Source organism: Dipodomys merriami, unplaced genomic scaffold, assembly GCF_024711535.1.
Source record: "Dipodomys merriami isolate MVZ:Mamm:240054 unplaced genomic scaffold, mDipMer1.0.p SCAF_28, whole genome shotgun sequence".
Classification (NCBI taxonomy): domain Eukaryota; kingdom Metazoa; phylum Chordata; class Mammalia; order Rodentia; family Heteromyidae; genus Dipodomys; species Dipodomys merriami.
Genome location: NW_027204270.1, coordinates 18,336,479 through 18,354,910, shown reverse-complemented (window position 1 = coordinate 18,354,910; position 18,432 = coordinate 18,336,479). Strand labels below are relative to the sequence as shown.

The following is an 18,432-nucleotide window of genomic DNA, read 5'->3' as shown; positions in this document are numbered from 1 at the left end:
TCTCTCTGACTCAGGGGTGTCGGGTGGCCCCACATGGCCGAGGCCCAGCCCTCCCTCCTCAGGCAGGGTCGGGTGATGGAGAGGAAACGCTAGGCTGGCTCTGGTAATTGCAGAAAAGGAGAGAAAATTAAATAGACTTCTAAGGGGAGCAGGGGTGAGGCCCACACCTCATCCTGGGGAGCTGGCGGCCCCTGGATTTGTTTGGTTCTAAGCCTTGGGTGCAGTGACCCACCCTCGGCATAGTGGCCCGTGTGCCTTGCTCTGGGCTGTCCTGGGGGGGGGGGGGACAAGACAGGGGCTGCTCTACCATCTGTGCCTTCCTAACTGCGTGCTTAGTAACAAAGCGAGCCTGGGAGGAATTGTTAACTCTTTTTTTTTTTTAGGGTGGGGTAAGGATCATTCAGAGTGATATTGGCAAAAACCATTGACTATGTTTCGAGAAAAATGTACCCAAGACACCAAACTTGGCACAATCTTTTCCAGAATGGACTCTTACAGGAAAGTTGGTATGTGGGCGGGGGCATCTATCTGTCCATCCCTCCTGGGCTCAGTTGGCACTGAGCTGTGTGTGGGGGATCTGTCAGACTGGCCTCCACTTTGCAGGGTGCCGGGCCATGTGTCCCGGCCACTGATGATTGGTGGAGGCAAACCCCCACCGTAAGCTTCCCCCTGCCCCCCAGGACAATGTGTCTGTCCACTGAGGCTCTGAGCCCTTGTCCTCTTCCTTACCTGGGTCCACAGGATATCGGCTGTGGTTTTGAGGTAGAGGTGGGTGCTGGAGTCCCGTTCAGGTGAACAACTGTTTGGTTTTTTAGGACTGATACGTTTCCTGGTTGTCCCCTGCTATGACCTGGGCCAGCTGGGACAAGCCTGTCCCTGACGCTCAGCCTGATTGTGGTTCGCGGCTCAGTTTGTGCCCTTGGCTGCGAAGTGTTGATAAGAACGCAGTAGATAAAGACAGCGAAGGGGGTTTGTGCTGATTGCTTTCCGTAGTTGGTCCCTCTGCACGACACTGCAGTGGCTCTGAGTGGCTGGGACCCTGGGCTCAGGGCCCAGTCTGTCCCCTGGCCGGGGGAGTGACCGCACACGTCTTCCTTCAGGCTTTCCTGTCCCTGCAAGTCGGATGAGGATGGAAGGTGGCGGCCGCCTCCCACGTGGCCCTGGGGGATTGGCGTGTGGGTGAGGGGCAGGCTGGCACGTGTGGCGCCACCCTTGTACCCGATGCCAGGTTTCTCAGCAGTTTGCGTGTGTGTGCACGCGTGCGCACAAGCGTGCACCAGTACTAGGGCTTGAACTCAGGGCATAGTGTTGTCCCTTAGCTTTTTCCCCTCAAGGCTGGTGCTCAGTCACTTGAGCTGCCAGCTTTTGGGTGTTTAATTGGAGATAAGGGTCTCTTTTCTGCTCAGGCTGGCTTCAAACTGCCACCCTTAGCTCTCAGTCTCCTGAGTAGCTAGGACTAAGACACCAACGCCCTGCTCAGAGCAGCATTGATGGTGACCAGGTGACCCATTGTATGGGTACCGGGAGCTCAGCCTCGATTGAATGCAGGCCTGAGAGTTTTCCCTGAGCCATGGAGAGAGCTGGCGAGCTGGGGTCTGCGGTAGAGGCTCCATCCGGCTCTGGCCCTGCCCCCTGGACGCCTCATCTCCCCCCTTTCTGGATTCCTTCTCCTTCCAGAATGTCTTTCCACAAGTGAAGTACTGTGTGTGTGTGTGTGTGTGTGTGTGGCCCACCCTGCTTTAGAAGGCCCGCACCCAGTAGGTGTGTGAGAAGTGGAGACCCCCGCTGCCCTTTTCCAGGTAGCTCCCCGTGCCCTGCGGTCCTCCCAGGCCCTGGCGTCCTCTCACTAATGACGCCCTGGGAATTTATGGAAACGGAGCACGGCGCGCGCGTCACCTGGAGGCACATAAATATTGTAGGACGGGGGGTTTGGGCTGTGTCAGCACAACTTGCCGCAGGATCACTCACCTGGAGCAGCAGTGCAGGCATCTGCTGCTGGGTAGCTGCAGAGATGGGGTGCGGTGGGTGGGGTGGCACCCACTTCATCCCTACAGGCAGCCTGCCTGTACAGTGCTCCCGGCCTGCTCTCCCTGGAGTCCTCCCAGCCCCCACTACCCACCCCTCCCGTTCCGTCCCTGTTCATAGAGGAGAGAGGAGAGCGAGCCACAGGGCAGAGAGGACCTCTGAGTTGAGCCCCCAGAATCCCACTGGGGTCCTGCCCTCCAGCTGTCCGCTTCACTTGTTTATCTTTGTTTTGTGTGTGTGTGTGTGTGTGTGTGTGTGTGTGTGTGTGTGTGTGTGTGTGTGTGTGTGTGTGTGTGTGTGTGTGTGTGTGTGTGTAACAGATCACACTGTGAGCTCAGCACCAGGGCACTCATATCCCCTAAGATGGTTCTTAGGTATCTCCAAAATACCTTTTACAGCTCCTCCACCCTGGCCCCAGGACAGGCCCCTGCTGTGTTCAATGTTAGCTCTCTTTAGCCTCTTTCCCTCTAGAATCATCCCTCTGCCTTTCAAAAGAAAAAAGAAATCTTCCTGGGATGGATTTTTCACTGTGCAGCCCACGCTGGCCCCAAGCTCCCAATCCTCCTATCTCAGCCTCCCTGGTGCTGGGATTCCAGGCAAGCAGGACCAGCTCAGTTGATAGTGAGCTTTATTTGGAGATGTTCAATACCGGTGTGTTACAGATGGCCCTGCAACTCAAATGTGCCTTCGTCTCCTTCTGACGTGGCTGGAGCGTGCATCCATGTACCGTGTGGGGAAGCTGAGCCCTCCTGTGAGCCCTGCACCCCGATCATGCGTCGAGGTGTGGTCTTCTGGGTCTGCCGCTTGCCCAAATCCTGCATCCTTTTTTATGTGCTGGGTTGCCTATTGGTGATTCTTGGTGTCCTGTGTTTCTGCCTCTCATCAACCTCTACCCAGGGCATTAGCACCCACCAGTGGCCCTTTGGTGCCTGCCCACTGCCCGCTGGCCCATGCTCCATCCCTTCCACGCCGACTGGCTGTCATCATTGTTTTTCCTGCCCCTGCTCTCACAGTTGATTTTCCTCTCCCTGATCTACATCTGCCCGGCTCGTACGATCACTACACACAGATTCTTTATCAAACTCTGCTGCTGCAGTCCAGGATCGTGGTTGCTGTTTTGGTACTCAAGCTGTCTTGAATTTGGCCATTAGGGGAGGGGGCTCTGTGTGGGGCTTCTGCAGTTTGGGTCACTTCCCCTCATTCCTTCTGGTCCTGTGAGGAGCTCTGAGCACTGAGCTCCGCTGCCTGCCTCCCTTACAGAGAAGGTCAAGGCGCGCATGCTCACTGGCGCTGCTTGGTATGAGGGCACGCATGTTCTGTGCAGCGCACGTGTGTGTGTGTGTGTGTGTGTTGGTACAAGGACTTAGGCACTGTCCCTTGGCCTTTTCATTCAAGGCTAGCACTTTACCACTTGAGCCACATCTTACTTCCAGCTTTTTGCTGGTTCATTGGCGATAAGAGTTTCAAAGACTCCTTCCTGCTGGCTTCAAACTGTGAATCTCAGAGCTCAGCCTCCTGAGTGGCTAAGATGACAGGTTGAGCCACTAGCGTTCGGTTTGTATTTTGTTGTTGAGCTAGTCTCTGTTACCTTTACCCAGGATAGCCTGCAACTGGCAATCCTCCTGCCTCTGCCTTCTGAGTACCCCGAATTACAAGTGTGAGCCACCATGCCGCTCAGCTAGGCTGGATTAGAATACTGGGGGGGGACACAGTTTTTGGGTGTGTTGACCTGCAGTCAGTAGCTGCACCTGGATTCTAGGGGCCAGAGGGCAGGGAGTACTGGCCTTCTGGATTCCCATGGTGGGGGTGGGGGCAGGAGGCATGGCTTTCTTCAAGGGAGAGGTGGGCCGGGCGCTGGTGGCTCACGCCTGTAATCCTAGCTACTCAGGAGGCTGAGATCTGAGGATCGAGGTTCAAAGCCAGCCCGGGCAGGAGAGACCGTGAGACTCCTATCTCCAATAAACCACCAGAAAACCGGAAGTGGCGCTGTAGCTCAAGTGGTAGAGCGCTCGCCTTGAGCTGAAGAGCTGAGGGACAGCGCCCAGGCCCAGAGTTCAAGCCCCAAGACAGACAAAAAAAAAAAAAAAAAAAAGGGAGAGGTGGGTAGAGGGATCTTAGAGGGTCAGGCAGCCCCATCCCTGGGCCTCCAAGCCTGGCCAGGGATGAGAAGCCAGGCCACGAGAAATGGGAAGCCTCCTCCTGGCATTGGCGCTCCGGGTGGGCAGCGTTTCCATAGCGCCTGGGCGGGAGGAGAGCAGATCTGGGTCAGTGGATTCTGAGTGTCCTCCATATAAGCACTACCCCATGGGGAAAAGAAAATGAGCTTGGTAGTGCTGGGGGGGTATGGGGGGGCCTGTCTGCTGCCTGCCCTCACTCTGGGATTGGGGGTGGGTGGGATGGGATTGTCCCCTCTGACCAATGGTGCTGTCATGCCCCTTTGGTCCCATCTCCTCCCTTCCCTGTGGGTTCAGCTGGGAATCCAAGATCTGCCTCCCAGGATCCAGGGGTCTCGGGAAGGCCCAGCGGGTCCCAGGTCCAGTGTAGAGAGGTGACAGGTGGGAGGCCGGGCTGGAGGCCCTCACTGTTTCTCCGTGTCATCCCTGCCTCTCACATGCTTCACCCCCGTGGGCCAGCAGCTTCCTGCAGGCCTTTGGCAGCCCTCGGGGACTGGAGCAGATGTGTTAGGCTCTGGAGAGAGGAGTCTGGATTTCCACCACCACCTTCTCTTTTAATTAGATCCTGGCAGCAGCAGGCTGGGCTAGTTGGCTGTAAATGGAGGTGCAGCACGTGGTGGTCCTGGGCTGCTCAATTTCAGTGCGTCCGGCTTTTCCCAAGGCAGGAAATACCTCTGCCCTTTCTGCAGGAGGCTTGCTGCGTGCAGACACCTCTGCTGGTGTATGCTGTGTGCGCATGTGCCTCACCTGCCTCTCCCCACTTGCGAGGTCCCCCCACCCCCCCATGCTGCTGCCCTGATCAGCCTAGCTGAAGGTGTGTCTTCAGCTGCCTTTCCCAGGAAGGCCTCCAGGGATGTTCTCATCTGAGCCCCTGGGCCTTCACTGAAAGTGGGGCAGAGTGGGGAGGCTGAGGAAAGAGGAACAAGGTGTGGACCCTACACTTGAGCCCTCACTCTGAGGGAGTGGCTTGCCCAGCCTGACCGAGACCACGCCTGCTTGTGGTGAATTGTCCGATGGTAGACACAACTATGTTGGCTGTCTAGCTGCCCAGCAAGGCCTGTGCAGCAGAACTCCGCCTTTTGAGTGGCCTGGTGTCCAGCGGGAGGATGGAAAGAGGAGCAATGGCTCAGCCTCGCCTCTCCGGAGGGGAAATCGCAGTTTTCAGGTCCTTCCCCTGCCCTAAGCCCTGGCATTACAGATCTCAACCATCAGGGACCGGTTCACAACTAGCGATGTGATTGGACCTTCACAGCTGGGCCTGGGTTCAGACCATGGGCAAAGACGGTCCCATTGGCACCGCTCCTCCTGGGGACTGGCCACTCCCAGCACCAGGCTCCATAGTGATCCGAGGATGCAGCTGGGGCAGCGGCTGGGGCTGGAGCTGCGCTCTGGGACTAAGGAAGCTTGGGCGTATTAAACTCTCTATGTCCCCTAAGCCCACACGAGATTTCCTAAGCTGGACCAGAGTCCTGCCACGTGGTTGTCAGCCTGTCCCTCCGTAGCAGTAAAATTGGTCATGTCACTTATCAGCTCAGCTTCTGCCACCTAGAAACCGAATGGAGGCTCTTCCCTGTGGAAGGGAAAGACGCCAACACAGCCTGTCATGATCCGGTCCCCGCCTGCCTCTCCCACTTTGGTGTGGCGGCCCTCATCCTCTCTTCTGGTTTTTGTTCCTGCCTTAGGGCCCTTGCGCTCCCCATACTCTCTGCTTGGTATGCCTTCCCCGTCATCCCAGGGCTGTTTCTGCCTTGTCTTTAAAATCCTTCCTCCCCTGGGAGGCTCCCTGAGGCTTTCCTGTGCTGTGGTAATTACTTTTTGTTTTTCCTTATTGTTCAGTACATGCTGTTTATAGACTTTTTAAAAAATTTCTGGTCATGAGGTTTGAACTCAGGGCCTGAGCACTGTCCCTGAGCTCTTTTGTTCAAGGCTAGTGCTCCACCACTTGGAGCCACAGTACCACTTCTGGTTTTCTGGTGGTTAACTGGAGATAAGAGTCTCATGAGCTTTCCTGCTCTAGCTGGCTTCCACTGTGATTCTCAGATCTCAGCCTCCTGAGTAGCTAGAATTGCAGGTGTGAGCCACAGGCATCCGGCTTTATAGAAATTTTGGAAAGTCTGACTCTATAGAAAATTTTTTTTAAAAGGAGGAGACTCAGAAAACCAGAAAAAGGGGGAAAGTGTTAGGTCCTGGACAATCCTCGATGCGGTCGCTCTTCCCTGGCCTCCTCCTTCCCTTGGATGTTTGGATGTGGCTGTCTTGCTTGCTTGCTGCTGGTCCCTGGGCACCTTTCTGCATTTCAGAGTCTGCAAACATGACTTCAGGTAGAGCTGGGCTGTGTGGAGGACACTTGGTTGTGACTGTTCCCCCATTAGTTCCTGGGTGTGAAGCTTGTTGCTAGTTAGGTGTGCCTGAGCCGTCTGTACTCCAGCGACTGAGGAGTGCTGTAGACGAGGTTCATGTCCACCTGCTCCTTTTCTGATGATCTCCACTGTGGGTCAGGGCATGGCCTGGCCTGCCCCCCGGGGAGAAACCGAAGCCTGAGGCTCTGTCCTTGTCCTCCACGTCAGGTGTGTGACATAGCTGTTCACTCAGGATAAACAATGTTCAGGAGCCAAGGTGTAACTGGCTCATGATCTCAGAGGTTTCAATCAGTTTGTTTTGTTTGTTTGCTCTGTTGTTTTGGACCTGTGGCAGCACCGCACATCATGGTGGGAGCATGAGGCAGCAGCGCATGGCAACTGACCTAGTCACCTCATGGTGGCCAGGAAGTGGAAGAGAGAGAGAGCGTGAGGAAGGGACGAGATTCCCCTGCCCCATCCATAGCCCGCCTCCAGTGACCTCACTTCCTCCCGCTGGGTCCCCACCTGCCCAAAGTGCCATCAGCTGGGAACCAATCCTTTTGTAGCAGGACCTGTGGGGGGAATGGAAGACTCAAAACCTAGCAGGGAGGCAGCTGGGTAGAGGCGCAGGGAGATCCTGATGGGCCCTTGCTGGCTTGGGCAGGGGTGCCCTGCACTGAGTGTCCTGAGCATCCACTAGCACCAGGACTGGACTGGCAGGGAGTAGGGCAGCAGAAACCTGGGCCTCCAGTGCCAAGTTCAGAAAGCTGGACTGTCCCCTGCCAGGCACAGGAAGCCTGGCCAATTGTATCTTTTCTTAAAGACATAAGAGCAGTATTTGTATAAGATACAAAAAAGGATACTTCCTCCTGAAAGGGAAAAATCAAATAGCCTCGAATGCGATCTCCCGTCCTTCTTCCTGGAAGAAAAGACTTTTCTCTGGTGCTGCCTTTAATCCACCCCCACTTCCCTCACAGCTGCTCTGTGGTTCTGCACATTATCTGTTGCCCTCCCCACCCCCCCCAACGGTGAAAGTTGAAGATTTGGCCTACCCTACCCACCCTGCTTCCCCAGCAGTTCTGAGGGTTGTCATAGTCACTTTCAATAATATACACAGATGGTGCTTTCCTCCTGCTGTGAGCCAGCTGGGGCCCTCTCCTCCCTGAGAACCCATCTTCTCCCCCTATCCCTTAGCAATATTTACACTGGGATCAGCAGATGCCACCAACTAGCCCATTCCTGGCCTCTCAGCTTTCCTTCCAGCCCTTGATGTTCAGGTGGGGCCTGGGTTCTTGCATGCATGCATATGTATATGTATATATGTGTATATATGTGTGTGTGTGTGTGTGTGTGTGTGTGTGTGTGTGTGTGTGTGTGTGTGTGTGTGTGTGTGTGTGTGTGTGTGTGTGTGTGTGTGTGTGTGTATCTATATACACAGGGCCTGGTCACTGTCCCTGCACTCTTCAGCTCAAAGCCAGAGCTCTACCGCTTGAGCCTCAGCACCACTTCTGGTTTTCGAGTGCTTTATTGGAGATAAGAGTCTCACAGACTTTCCTTCCCGGGCTGGCTTTGAACCATGATCCTCAGATCTCAGCCTCCTGAGTAGCTAGGATTACAGGCATGAGCCACTAGCGCCCGGCCCTGAGTTTCTTTCGCTCAAGGTGCGAGTGCTCTACCACTTGAGCCACAGTACCACTTTGACTGTTTTTGGAGGAGTTTATGGAGATAAGAGTCTCATGGAGACTTTTCTACCCTGGCTGGCTTTGAACTATGATCCTCAGATCTCAGCCTTTTGAGTAACTAGGATTACAGGCGTGAGCCACCGTCTTTTCTATTTTTGTTGTTGTTTTGTCTTGTTTTGTACTTGCTAGGCAAGGTGCTGTTCCACTGGAGCCATGCCTCCATCTGCTTTTACTTTACTTATTTTCAGAGAGAGGTTTTTTTTTGTTTGCTTTTACCTCTGATGGTGATCTGCCTACCTACACTCCTGTATAGCTGGGATTATAGTCATGAATGACCATGTCTGACTTACTTGTTGAGATGCAGTCCTGCTAGCTTTTTTGTCCTGGCTGGCTTTGAACTACGATCACAAGTAGCCAGGATGACAAGGTGTGGGCCGCAGTATCTGGCTTACCTTGTGCTCATACTGGAAGCAGCCCGCCTTGGAGAAGGAGTGGGGTCTTGTTGGGGGGCTTGGCCGGCGGCCCCTGTCCAGCCCTAACGACCCACTTCCCTGTTCAGCAAAGCTTTGAGGCACACCAGGATGAGGCGGTGAGCGTGACCCACATGGTGAAGGCGGGCAGCGGCGTCTGGATGGCCTTCTCCTCTGGCTCCTCCATCCGCCTGTTCCACACCGAGACCCTGGAGCATCTGCAGGAGATCAACATCGCCACCAGGACCACCTTCCTCTTGCCAGGTACGCCAGAGCTGGGGGAAGAGCCGGGGCAGGGGGGGAGGGCAGCAGTGTACCTACGCTTGCCCCCCGCCCCGGTGGCACGTCCTGGGGGTCCCAGCTCACGACAGCCTGGGTCAGCTTGGAAAACGGGCTCCAAGGGAAGGCAGGGAGTGGCAGGGCTGGATTCGCACCCAGGTCTAGCCTACCCTGAACCCCGTTCCTGCCATCCATGCCCAGAGAGCTCCTCTGAGGAGAGGGTTATAGAAAAGACAAGGGGGTGACTAGGGTGTCTCTGCTGTGCAGAGAGAAGGCTGCTCTTCCTTTCTTGGGGGGTGCTGTAAGAGAGATGCCTACCCCTCTTCACTTGCCGGTCAGTAGGCAGAGCTGTAGGAGGCCCCCCCCATGGGGGCCTGTGTGGGATTCAGGAATGATGGAGGGATTAAGAAAGTGCCCCTGCCCCTGTCCCTGGGGTCTCTGTGGAGCTGGCCCTGCCCCTCAGGTCTGCTGTCCAGATGCAGGGTGGGGCTGGGACAGACACCTACTCCCACCCATTTTTTGGGTCATCCCTTCCCCAATGGGGTTTCCCTCCTCAGCCCAACTTCTTCCAGAGTGACGAAGCCTGGCTTCTGTGAAATGCTCAGGGTCGGGCTCACTGACCGGGAGAGCGCAAGAGCCCCGGGGGTCAGGGAAACAGAGCTTCTGGGTCACTAGGTCGCTGGGACTGGCCAGGCGCCCCATAGCAAGGCTGAGGATGGATCCCGTGGGTCACAAGACCTGGCTAGCCCTGTTGGTTTTCATCCTCAAGCCTGAGCTGGTCACCAGGGGTCGGGGGCCTGAGCTGGAATAGCAGCAGTCAGGGCCGTGTGTAAGAGCTGCCACTTTAGCTGGGTTCTGGCGACTCACGCCTCTAATCCTAGCTACTCAGGAGGCTGAGATCTGAGGATCGCGGTTGGAAGCCAGTCAGGACAGGAGAGTCTGTGAGAATCTTGTCACAAATTAATAAATAAAAGGTGGAAGTGGAGCTGCGGCTCAGAGAGGCAGAGCACTAGCCTAGTGCTCAGGTCCTGAGTTCCAGCCCCATGACCTCCCCTGCCCCAAGTTGCTACATTGCCATGACCCCCATGCCGAGAAGGGGCGGGGGGAGCTTCTCATTTTACTCCTGAGCTTCAGCTCATCCCCGTGTTACAGAGGGAGGACAGATCTGCTTGGCAGGTCAACGTGATCGCCCACGGTCCTGCCTAGCCCCACAGGAATCCTGCTGTGCGTGGCAGGATGGGGGTGGGCATGGTGGGGGGCGTCTGGCTGGCTCACAGGTGCTCTTGGGCAGGTCACTGCATCTCCAGGAGCCTGCTCGCCTCTCTGTGCAGTGGTCCCTGGCTGGGTCTGTTCTGAGGGTCAAGTCTCCATAGCCCAGGAGGCCCCTGGTCCAGGACCGAGCCAGGCAGGACTCAGGGAGAGCCCTTCCCTGCCATCTACCGTGTTGAGGCCTGGAAGGGAGGAGGTCTCCCTCCCTCCCTCCTTTCCTTAGTTCCATTGTATTTCTCAGAGGTAAGGACCAGTTTCAATCTTTATACCATTTCCATCCATTTCAATCACAATGAAATTTCCCTGATACCACAGACAGACTCCCATATTTATACTGATAGCTAAATTATTTCACGTTCATGGAAGAATGGAAAAATGGATCATCTTATGAGCCTTTTAGGGACTGTGGAGTCTCGTGGATGGCGGGGGGGGGGGGGGGGGAAGGAACAGGAGAGTCGAGTCCTGCTTCAGGGGGAGGCAGCTCTGGGGGTAGACAGTGACCACGATGGGTCAGCTGTGAGACTGACCTCCCCGGGCGCCCCGGTGAAGGCCACGTGGGTGCTCACTGACTTGGTGGCTCTCCATAGCCACCGTTAGGGAAGGATGGGGCGGGGTGGAGGGGCGTTTCTGTGATGATCCAAGCGTCTGAGCCAGGCCTCCCAGGCTGAGCCTTGCTGGGCGGGCCAGAGCTGCAAGGAGACCCGTGAGCTCTCCTACAGCTTTCCCACCCACCTTCTGAGCAGTTCCTTGTCCAGCCCTCAGTTTCCCCATCAGAACCACCAGGGTCCCAGAGAGGAGTCAGATCTTGGCCAGGCCATGTGTGCAGCTGAGAACTTGGAGTCAAATTCCTATTCGAAGTCAGCTGCCAATGGCTCACGCCTGTTATCCTCGCTACTCAGGAGGCTGAGAGCTGAGGATCCAGGTTCAACGCCAGCCCAGGCAGGAAAGTCCATGACTCTTATCTCTTACCCTCCTCTCCCCCCAAAGTTGGAAGTGGAAATATGACTCAAGTGGTAGAGTGCCAGCTTGGAGAGAAGAAGCTCAGGGACAGTGCCCAGGTGTGTGCACATGTACGCACGCACACATACTCGCACACACACACACACACACACACACACACACACACACACACACACACACACATGCACACACTCCCACTGGAGCCCTGCTCTGCAGGCGCGTGCAGGAAGCTGTGTGAGTCCCCTGAGACTCTGCATGGACAGCACTTCCATGGACTGACTCAGTTTCAGTCCACAATGGGCACATCCATGGCCCTCACACTCGCTTCTGGGATGCGGCTGTCCTGAGCCATCCCTGAGATGCAGGCCTGTGCCCTCTCTGTGGCACCAGAGGCCTCAGCACAGACCACGTGGCCTTCCTGCAAGTGAACACCAACTCCTCTCGGGATCCTATGGGTCTGGATGTGGGCTGAGCTTCCTGGGATCCTTCACCCCCCACTCCCAGACCTAACCTTTCCCAGCCTGCATCTGTAGGAAGCCTGGGCCTGGTGTCCCACACTCAGGCCTACCCAGGAGCCCAAACCCCAAGCTGGGTCAGAGCCAGCCCCAGCCAGAACAGGGAGAAGCAGAGGGCAGAGAGGGCAGTTTATAACCCTGGACTTGAGCCCCTATGGAAACGCCGTAAAACAGTGTTCTTAAATTCTTTATTAGAGATATTTTAAACAGGCTTTTAAGTATTTTTTCTTCCCCCACACCAGCAAATGAAATAATTGCATAATTAGTAATAGATTTGTTCTTTCCCTAAGTGTGGATTTTTTTAGGGTGTGTTAAAAATTTACCATGGTGCCTTCCCCCAACCCTTCTTTCCACCCGAGTACCCTGCTGATATTAATGCATTTTTTTTTCAAGAACCTAAACTCCCTCCTCCTTTTAACTAGACAGGTCATTAATAAAATGTTCTCTGAGAGCCTGAGCTTTTTAAAGTTGTATATCTCCAGATAGATGGCCAGGGTGAGCTGCATACGGCTGTATTAAGTCTCTATGATAAAATATTTATTCACCATTAGAATTTTTTTCTCCTTTTGGACTGTTTGTGAAGTGTCTTGCTCTGCTCTCTAAGCAGATGTGCAGAGAAGGAGGTCAGTAGATGAAGTTACTCCTCAATTCTACCATCTCTTTGAATTTCTTGCCTGCCTTTTTTTTTTTTTTTTGCCAGTACTGGGGCCTAGACTCTGGGCCTAGGCACTGTCCTTGAGCACTTTTTGCTCAAGACTAGCACTCTGCCACTTGAGCCACAGCTCCACTTCTGGCTATTTCTGTGATTAATTGGAGATAAGAGTCTTATAGGCTTCCTGTCTAGGCTGCCTTTGAGTCACGATCCTCAGACCTCAGACTTCTGAGTAGCTAGGATTACAGGTGTGAGCTACCAGTGCCTTGCTTGCTTTTTGTTTGTGTTGGAGTTTCTGCTACTCAAGGGTTGTGAGAGGACTTGGGGCTCAGTGGCTCAGGATGTGCAAAGTAGGTGAGCGTTCGATGAGACAACTTGGTAGCTGCTGCTGTTCTCTCTCTCTCTGTGCTCTCTCTGTGCTCTCTCTGTGTTCTCTCTCTCTCTCTCTCTTTCTCTCTCTCTCTCTCTCTCTCTCTCTCTCTCTCTCTCTCTCGGCCTTATTATTTTTATGGCTTTATGTCTTCAGTGGAGCTGATTTTAAGATTAGGGTAGGTCCTTTTCATAATCACAAACATTATCCTAATCACCTCTGATTCTCTGTTTATTGCTTGCATTCTGTGGGCTCAGAACTGTGCTCAATTGTGTGTGCGTGCATACACGTGTGCAGATGGGGATGTGTTTAACATTTCTAATCATCATAAAGGCAAGCAAGGTAGCTTTATAGTCATCAATCAAGGAGAGAAAGCAACTTGTCCAAACTCATATGGCTAGTCATGGGCATCAACACCTTTGTTTCTTCACCTTCAACTACATACATCATCTATCCACCCACCTGTCAGTTCATCCATTTATCCATCATCCATCCACCCTTCCATTCATTCACCTACCTATCTTCCTTCCACTCATCCACCTACCCGTCCATAGATCAGCCACCCACCAATTCATCCATCTGTCTGTCTGTACATCCATCCATCCTCCATTCATTTATCCATCCCACCCACCCATGCATGCATGCATGCATCCATCCACCCATCTATTCACTCATATAGTCATGCATGTATGCATCCGTCCTCCATCCTCCATTTATTTATCCATCCCACCCACCCATGCATGCAAGCATGCATCTATCCACCCATCTATTCATCCATCCACTCATTTACTCAGAGGCCGCCTTTTGAATGTCTACAGTGAGCTGAGTATTCTCAGCCAGCAGTTGAGGGGTTGGCTGTGAGGACACAGCTAAGCTGCTCTTCCACTTGGGAAGGCAGACAATGCATACACAGGGAAGTAGGACAATGGCAGACATGGGCTGATGTGAAGAAGAGAAGGTAGCTTTTAGGACCAGGAGCTTGAAGTGGAGTCTGTAGTGTTGACTGGTCTGTAATGTTGTTGGCCCCATTGCTGGGCTGGAGGCCACCCTTGTGCCTCCCAGCTCTCCTTCTAAGTGGGTGTGAGCGCGAGGAATAGCCCAGCACCTGCTCCGTTCCCCAACCCAGACACTGTGCACCAGCCCCTCTGTCAACTCCTGAGTCCTTCCCGGGCTGCTTTGTGGCATGGCTTGTGTGTCTGTGAATATGACTTTTTTGCATTTGCATCGTCTTCCCCTCTGCCTGCCAGTGGCTCCACTGGGCTGTTGATGTGAATCTCAGCCACACAGTCAATCCCCGGCTCAGGCAGTGGACTGCCATGCAGCGGCTGCGTGAGATGAAAATCCTCAGTGTCGCCCTTGACCCCCATCCCGTCTCCGCCTGCTCTAGTGTGTCAGCAGCTCTGTCAATCTGCCACGAACTTATCTTGACTGCGCTGGCTTTTTGCAGTCTCCCTGTCACCGTTGTCCTGGCCGTCTACCATCTCTGCCTTGCTGGCCGTGCGAGTCCCTTGCAGGTCTTGCTCCCTCATCTCCGCTCACAACTGTAGCAGCTAGGGCATCCTGCTGCCCTTGGTTGCCGTACTTCCCAGCCTAGGACTCCTGTGGCCCCTCTTTGCAGTCAGAATGAAGTCACAGTCCTTCCCTGGTCTGTCCACTCTTCTGTCATCTTGAGTCTGCCTCCACCTTGCCCTAAGCCGCATCATTCAGACTGCTCCCCTGACTGGCTAAGCTGACACTGTCACAGGACCTTTGCATGTGCTGTCTCTTGGGTCTGGGCTGGGCTGTTAGTGCTTCTCATGATCAGGTCTCAGCCTCACCCTGGCTTTCCCATTCTCCCAGGAAGCAGAGAGGCAGGAGAGCCCCGGAACCCTCCCATCTGCTCTTCCCCAAGCATCTTACTCCTCTGCCTAGCATTTATGTTAATCACTTGTTTTCATTTCCCATTTACCCCACTAGGACCGGGCCATCTGCTAGGATAGCCATGTTTAAAATCAAATAAAATTCACTCCTTCAGAATTCCGTGGCCACACGTGGCTCACGACTATTTAGTCAGATAGCCCAGGAGAGAACATTTCCATTATGGTAGAAGGTGCTAGAATACTAGCTCCTCCAGGGTGGGGACTCCTGTGGTCCCAACTGTGCCTTTAGCACCCAGTACAGAGCATAGCACTTGGCAGGCGCCGAGGCATTCCTGGTTGCTGAGTGAATGGGTGGCATTCTGGGTGGGGCGATGCTGTGTGTTCCCCTGGGCAGGCCAGGGTGGTGGAGCACACATCATTTGTCTCCTCCCCCCCCCCCCCCGTGTGCACGGAACGGAAGCCATCTGCTCAGGAGCAGGGAGGCAAGCGGTGGGAAGCCGTGCACCCCTGCACAATATTCTCATCTAGAAAATGGAGGAGGGGGTAGGGGTAATCTGTGTCCTGCTTGCATCTCAGCAGCTGGAGGTCAGAGCAGGTGTGAAAATGCTTTAGAAACTTGAACCCAGTATTTATTCAAGGGCAGTCTGAGGACCCACAGCATAGAGATTACCTGGAACTTTCTAGAATACAGCCTATGCTCCGGGAGTGGCCAGTCCCTGGCTCCTCAAGCTTTTCCCATGCAATAGGTAATGACACACAGATGGTGTGGTCTGGGGTATAAGCCGTGCTGGGTGCTGGGCTGATTGTCCCACCGGGCTCACTTCACTCACATGACAATGCTATGGAATACAGCTCCCCTTCCCTTCTCAAGCCAGGAAACTGAGGCACAGAGTGCACTGGCCATGCAGCTGGAGGTTGGCAGCACCCAGTGCTGGACTGCAGAGCCCTGTGCCAGGCCCAGTGCTGGGCTGCCACGCTGCGTGCCCTCCCAGCAGCCACAAGGGTAACCGGAAGGGATAAGGGGAACAATGTGTACCATTTCACCTTTGCATCAAAGGTCTGTGGTCCGCAGTGTGCCCTGCATGAAGAGGAGCCCGCGTGGGTACAGTGCCAGCGCATGGCAAACAGCACCTCACAGAGGTGCCAAAACAATGTCAACCTAAGTCCTGCCCAGGCCCTTCCTGTGTCCCATGAGTGCCAACTTGTGGGTGAGGCCAACCTCTCCCCGATTTCAGGGTCTGGCCTGCACTTGTGTCCCTGGCACGGGCTACTCCACCGTCGCTTCACACAAAGAGGAAACTGGGACCCAGAAGCCAGGTTCTAGTGGGTGCCCAGACCCTAACCGCAACACCATCCGGCCCCTTGCTCCTCTCGGGGGGGCAGCCTGGGTTGTGCCACTCCCTTGCTGGGGACCCTGGGAGTGGGCTGCTCACACCACCTCCCTCTGCCTCTCTCTGCAGGCCAGAAGCACCTGTGCGTCACCAGCCTCCTGATCTGCCAGGGTCTGCTCTGGGTGGGCACCGACCAGGGGGTCATAGTCCTGTTGCCTGTGCCCCGGCTGGAAGGCATCCCCAAAATCACAGGTGAGGTGCTAGGGGTGGAGGTGGGGGGAGGTGAAGCGTGCCCAGATGTCTGTGCATCCCAGGGTCATTCATAGAGGACTACTGCCCGGCTGGGGCACGCATGAGACGCAGGAGCCCCTGCCCTCTAAGGGTGTCTGGGCAGGGCTGGTCCGGGGGCAGCTCCAGGTGAGGATGCCCTAGGACCAGGAGATGGTAAACAGCTCTTCAGGGGTAGATGTAAGAGGTGCCCACTGTGTGGGTCTGGTGGGGCTCCAAGGAAGAGCTGCCCAGCCAGGGGGACCGGAAAAGCTTTCCAGGCTGGGCACCAGGAAGAATTTCTCAGCCAGGGAATTTTACTGGGGATAAGGTTTCCCTGGAGTTGCCAGTGGACTGCAGCTATGATCTCCTCCCCTTCTCCCCGCCCTGGGGTGCACCTAACCCACCCAGAAGGTTCTGCCCCAGAGATGGGGGAGCCTTCCTTCATGCTCTGGGCCTTTGCCCCTCTGCCGTTTCTCACAGGGAAGGGCATGGTCTCCCTCAACGGTCACTGCGGCCCCGTGTCCTTCCTGGCCGTGGCCACCAGCATCCTGGCCCCCGACATCCTGCGCAGCGACCAGGAGGAGGCGGAGGAGGACAAGCCCGACGGCCAGGCTCAGGAGCCGGTGCCCGCGCCCGACAGCCACGTGGGGCGGGAGCTGACCCGCAAGAAGGGCATCCTGCTGCAGTACCGGCTGCGCTCCACCGCGCACCTGCCGGGCCCGCTGCTCTCCGTGCGCGAGCCCGCGCCCTCCGACGGCTCGGGCCCCGCCGCCGCGCTGGAGCACAGCGAGGAGGACGGCTCCATCTACGAGATGGCCGACGACCCCGACGTGTGGGTGCGCAGCCGACCCTGCGCCCGGGATGCCCACCGCAAAGAGATCTGCTCCGTGGCCATCATCTCGGGAGGACAGGGCTACCGCAACTTCGGCGGGGGCAGCGGGAGGCCCGCCCCGTGCGGGGAGACGGACAGCACGCTGCTCATCTGGCAGGTGCCCTTGACGCTATAGCCACGCCCACCCGGAGGGCACGCCCACCCGGAGGGCACGCCCACCCGGAGGGCACGCCCACCCGGAGGGCACGCCCACCCGGAGGGCACGCCCACCCGGAGGGCACGCCCACCACGGAAGCTCCATCCACAGGTGGCCACGCCCACCCCGCAGGACACGCCCACCGGAGGGCAGACCCACGTGGGTACTCCGAACAAGGCCACGCCCACAGGGAGGGCGGGGCTGGGTGCAGAGGCCAGTCTCTGTCTCAGGTCTGTGTGCCTTGGGCACCTCTTCCTGTCCAGCAGGGTCGCCCAGGGAGCACTGGGTGGAGTTGCCTTGCTTGGGACCCGCGTGCAACTGGCCTGGATCCTCTAGCAACTGCCTTGGCAAATCAGAGACATTTTTTTTAGACTAAAGAGTGTTTGGGGGAGGTGTTTAAAAGTGTGGGGAGAGTGAAGACATACGGAGAAAATGGCCTTTTTAAAAAAAGAAGCAAAAAAGCAAAAAAAAAAAAAAAAACCCAAACACAAAACCTCACAACTGCCTGGCCAGCCCAGTACTAGTTATTGGAGCTGACCAGGGCTTCGAGTAGCCACGTGCCCCTCGGGTAAGGGTGTGTGTGAGCCAGTGTGTGTGTGTGGGCTGGTGTGTGAATATATAAATATAAATATAAATACGTATATATGGTGTATATTATATGTATAAATACAGTCTGTACATATTGGAGCTCTGGGAGAAGCTGGAATAAAGGGCAAGAGGTACACCTGGACTGAAGGACTTTTTTGTTTTGATTTTGTTTTTGTTTTAATTGGGGGGGGGGAAAGGATGGAGAGGAGACAGTTGTTGTAGCTCATGTGTGGCTAGTTAATTTCCAAATTAATTATAACCAAATCATGGGCAAGATTCAGTCCCTTGTCCACGTTTCAGGTACGGCTTGATGAGCTTCATGGGGACAGAGGAGGCAGGTTTTCATCATTGCAGGAAGGTTTTACTCAGGGAGTGTTGGGGGAAAGCTGGCCACCCCAGCTCTGGAAGGGTGGGAGGTATGGAGATGGGTAGTTCTGGGGTCGACACTGTGATCCAGAGAAAGAAGGGAAGCCAAAGGATTCTTTAGTGACTGGCTGCCCCATGTAGGCCGGGGTCCTAGAGCAGGGATAGTTTCCATGGCAACAGGAGACCAGGGCAGAGAGGAGATTCCCCCCTTCACACCCCCCCCCAGTGGGTTCCATGTGGGCCTGGGGCTGCAGG

The 18,432-nt window shown here is 55.3% G+C and overlaps 1 protein-coding gene across 8 annotated transcripts in view; it reads left to right on the top strand.

Moving 5' to 3' along the window:
- Positions 1-17,953, top strand: part of Arhgef10l (Rho guanine nucleotide exchange factor 10 like) — a 122,629-nt gene extending 104,676 nt beyond the window's left edge. For all 8 annotated transcript variants that reach the window (XM_070037825.1, XM_070037824.1, XM_070037823.1 and 5 more), the window contains 3 exons: positions 8,780-8,954; positions 16,055-16,177; positions 16,676-17,953. In XM_070037825.1, coding sequence (XP_069893926.1) covers positions 8,780-8,954; positions 16,055-16,177; positions 16,676-17,202 — 825 coding nt within the window. In that variant the 3' untranslated portion in view covers positions 17,203-17,953. The remainder of the gene's footprint in view (positions 1-8,779; positions 8,955-16,054; positions 16,178-16,675) is intronic.
- Positions 17,954-18,432: the final 479 nt, after the last annotated feature.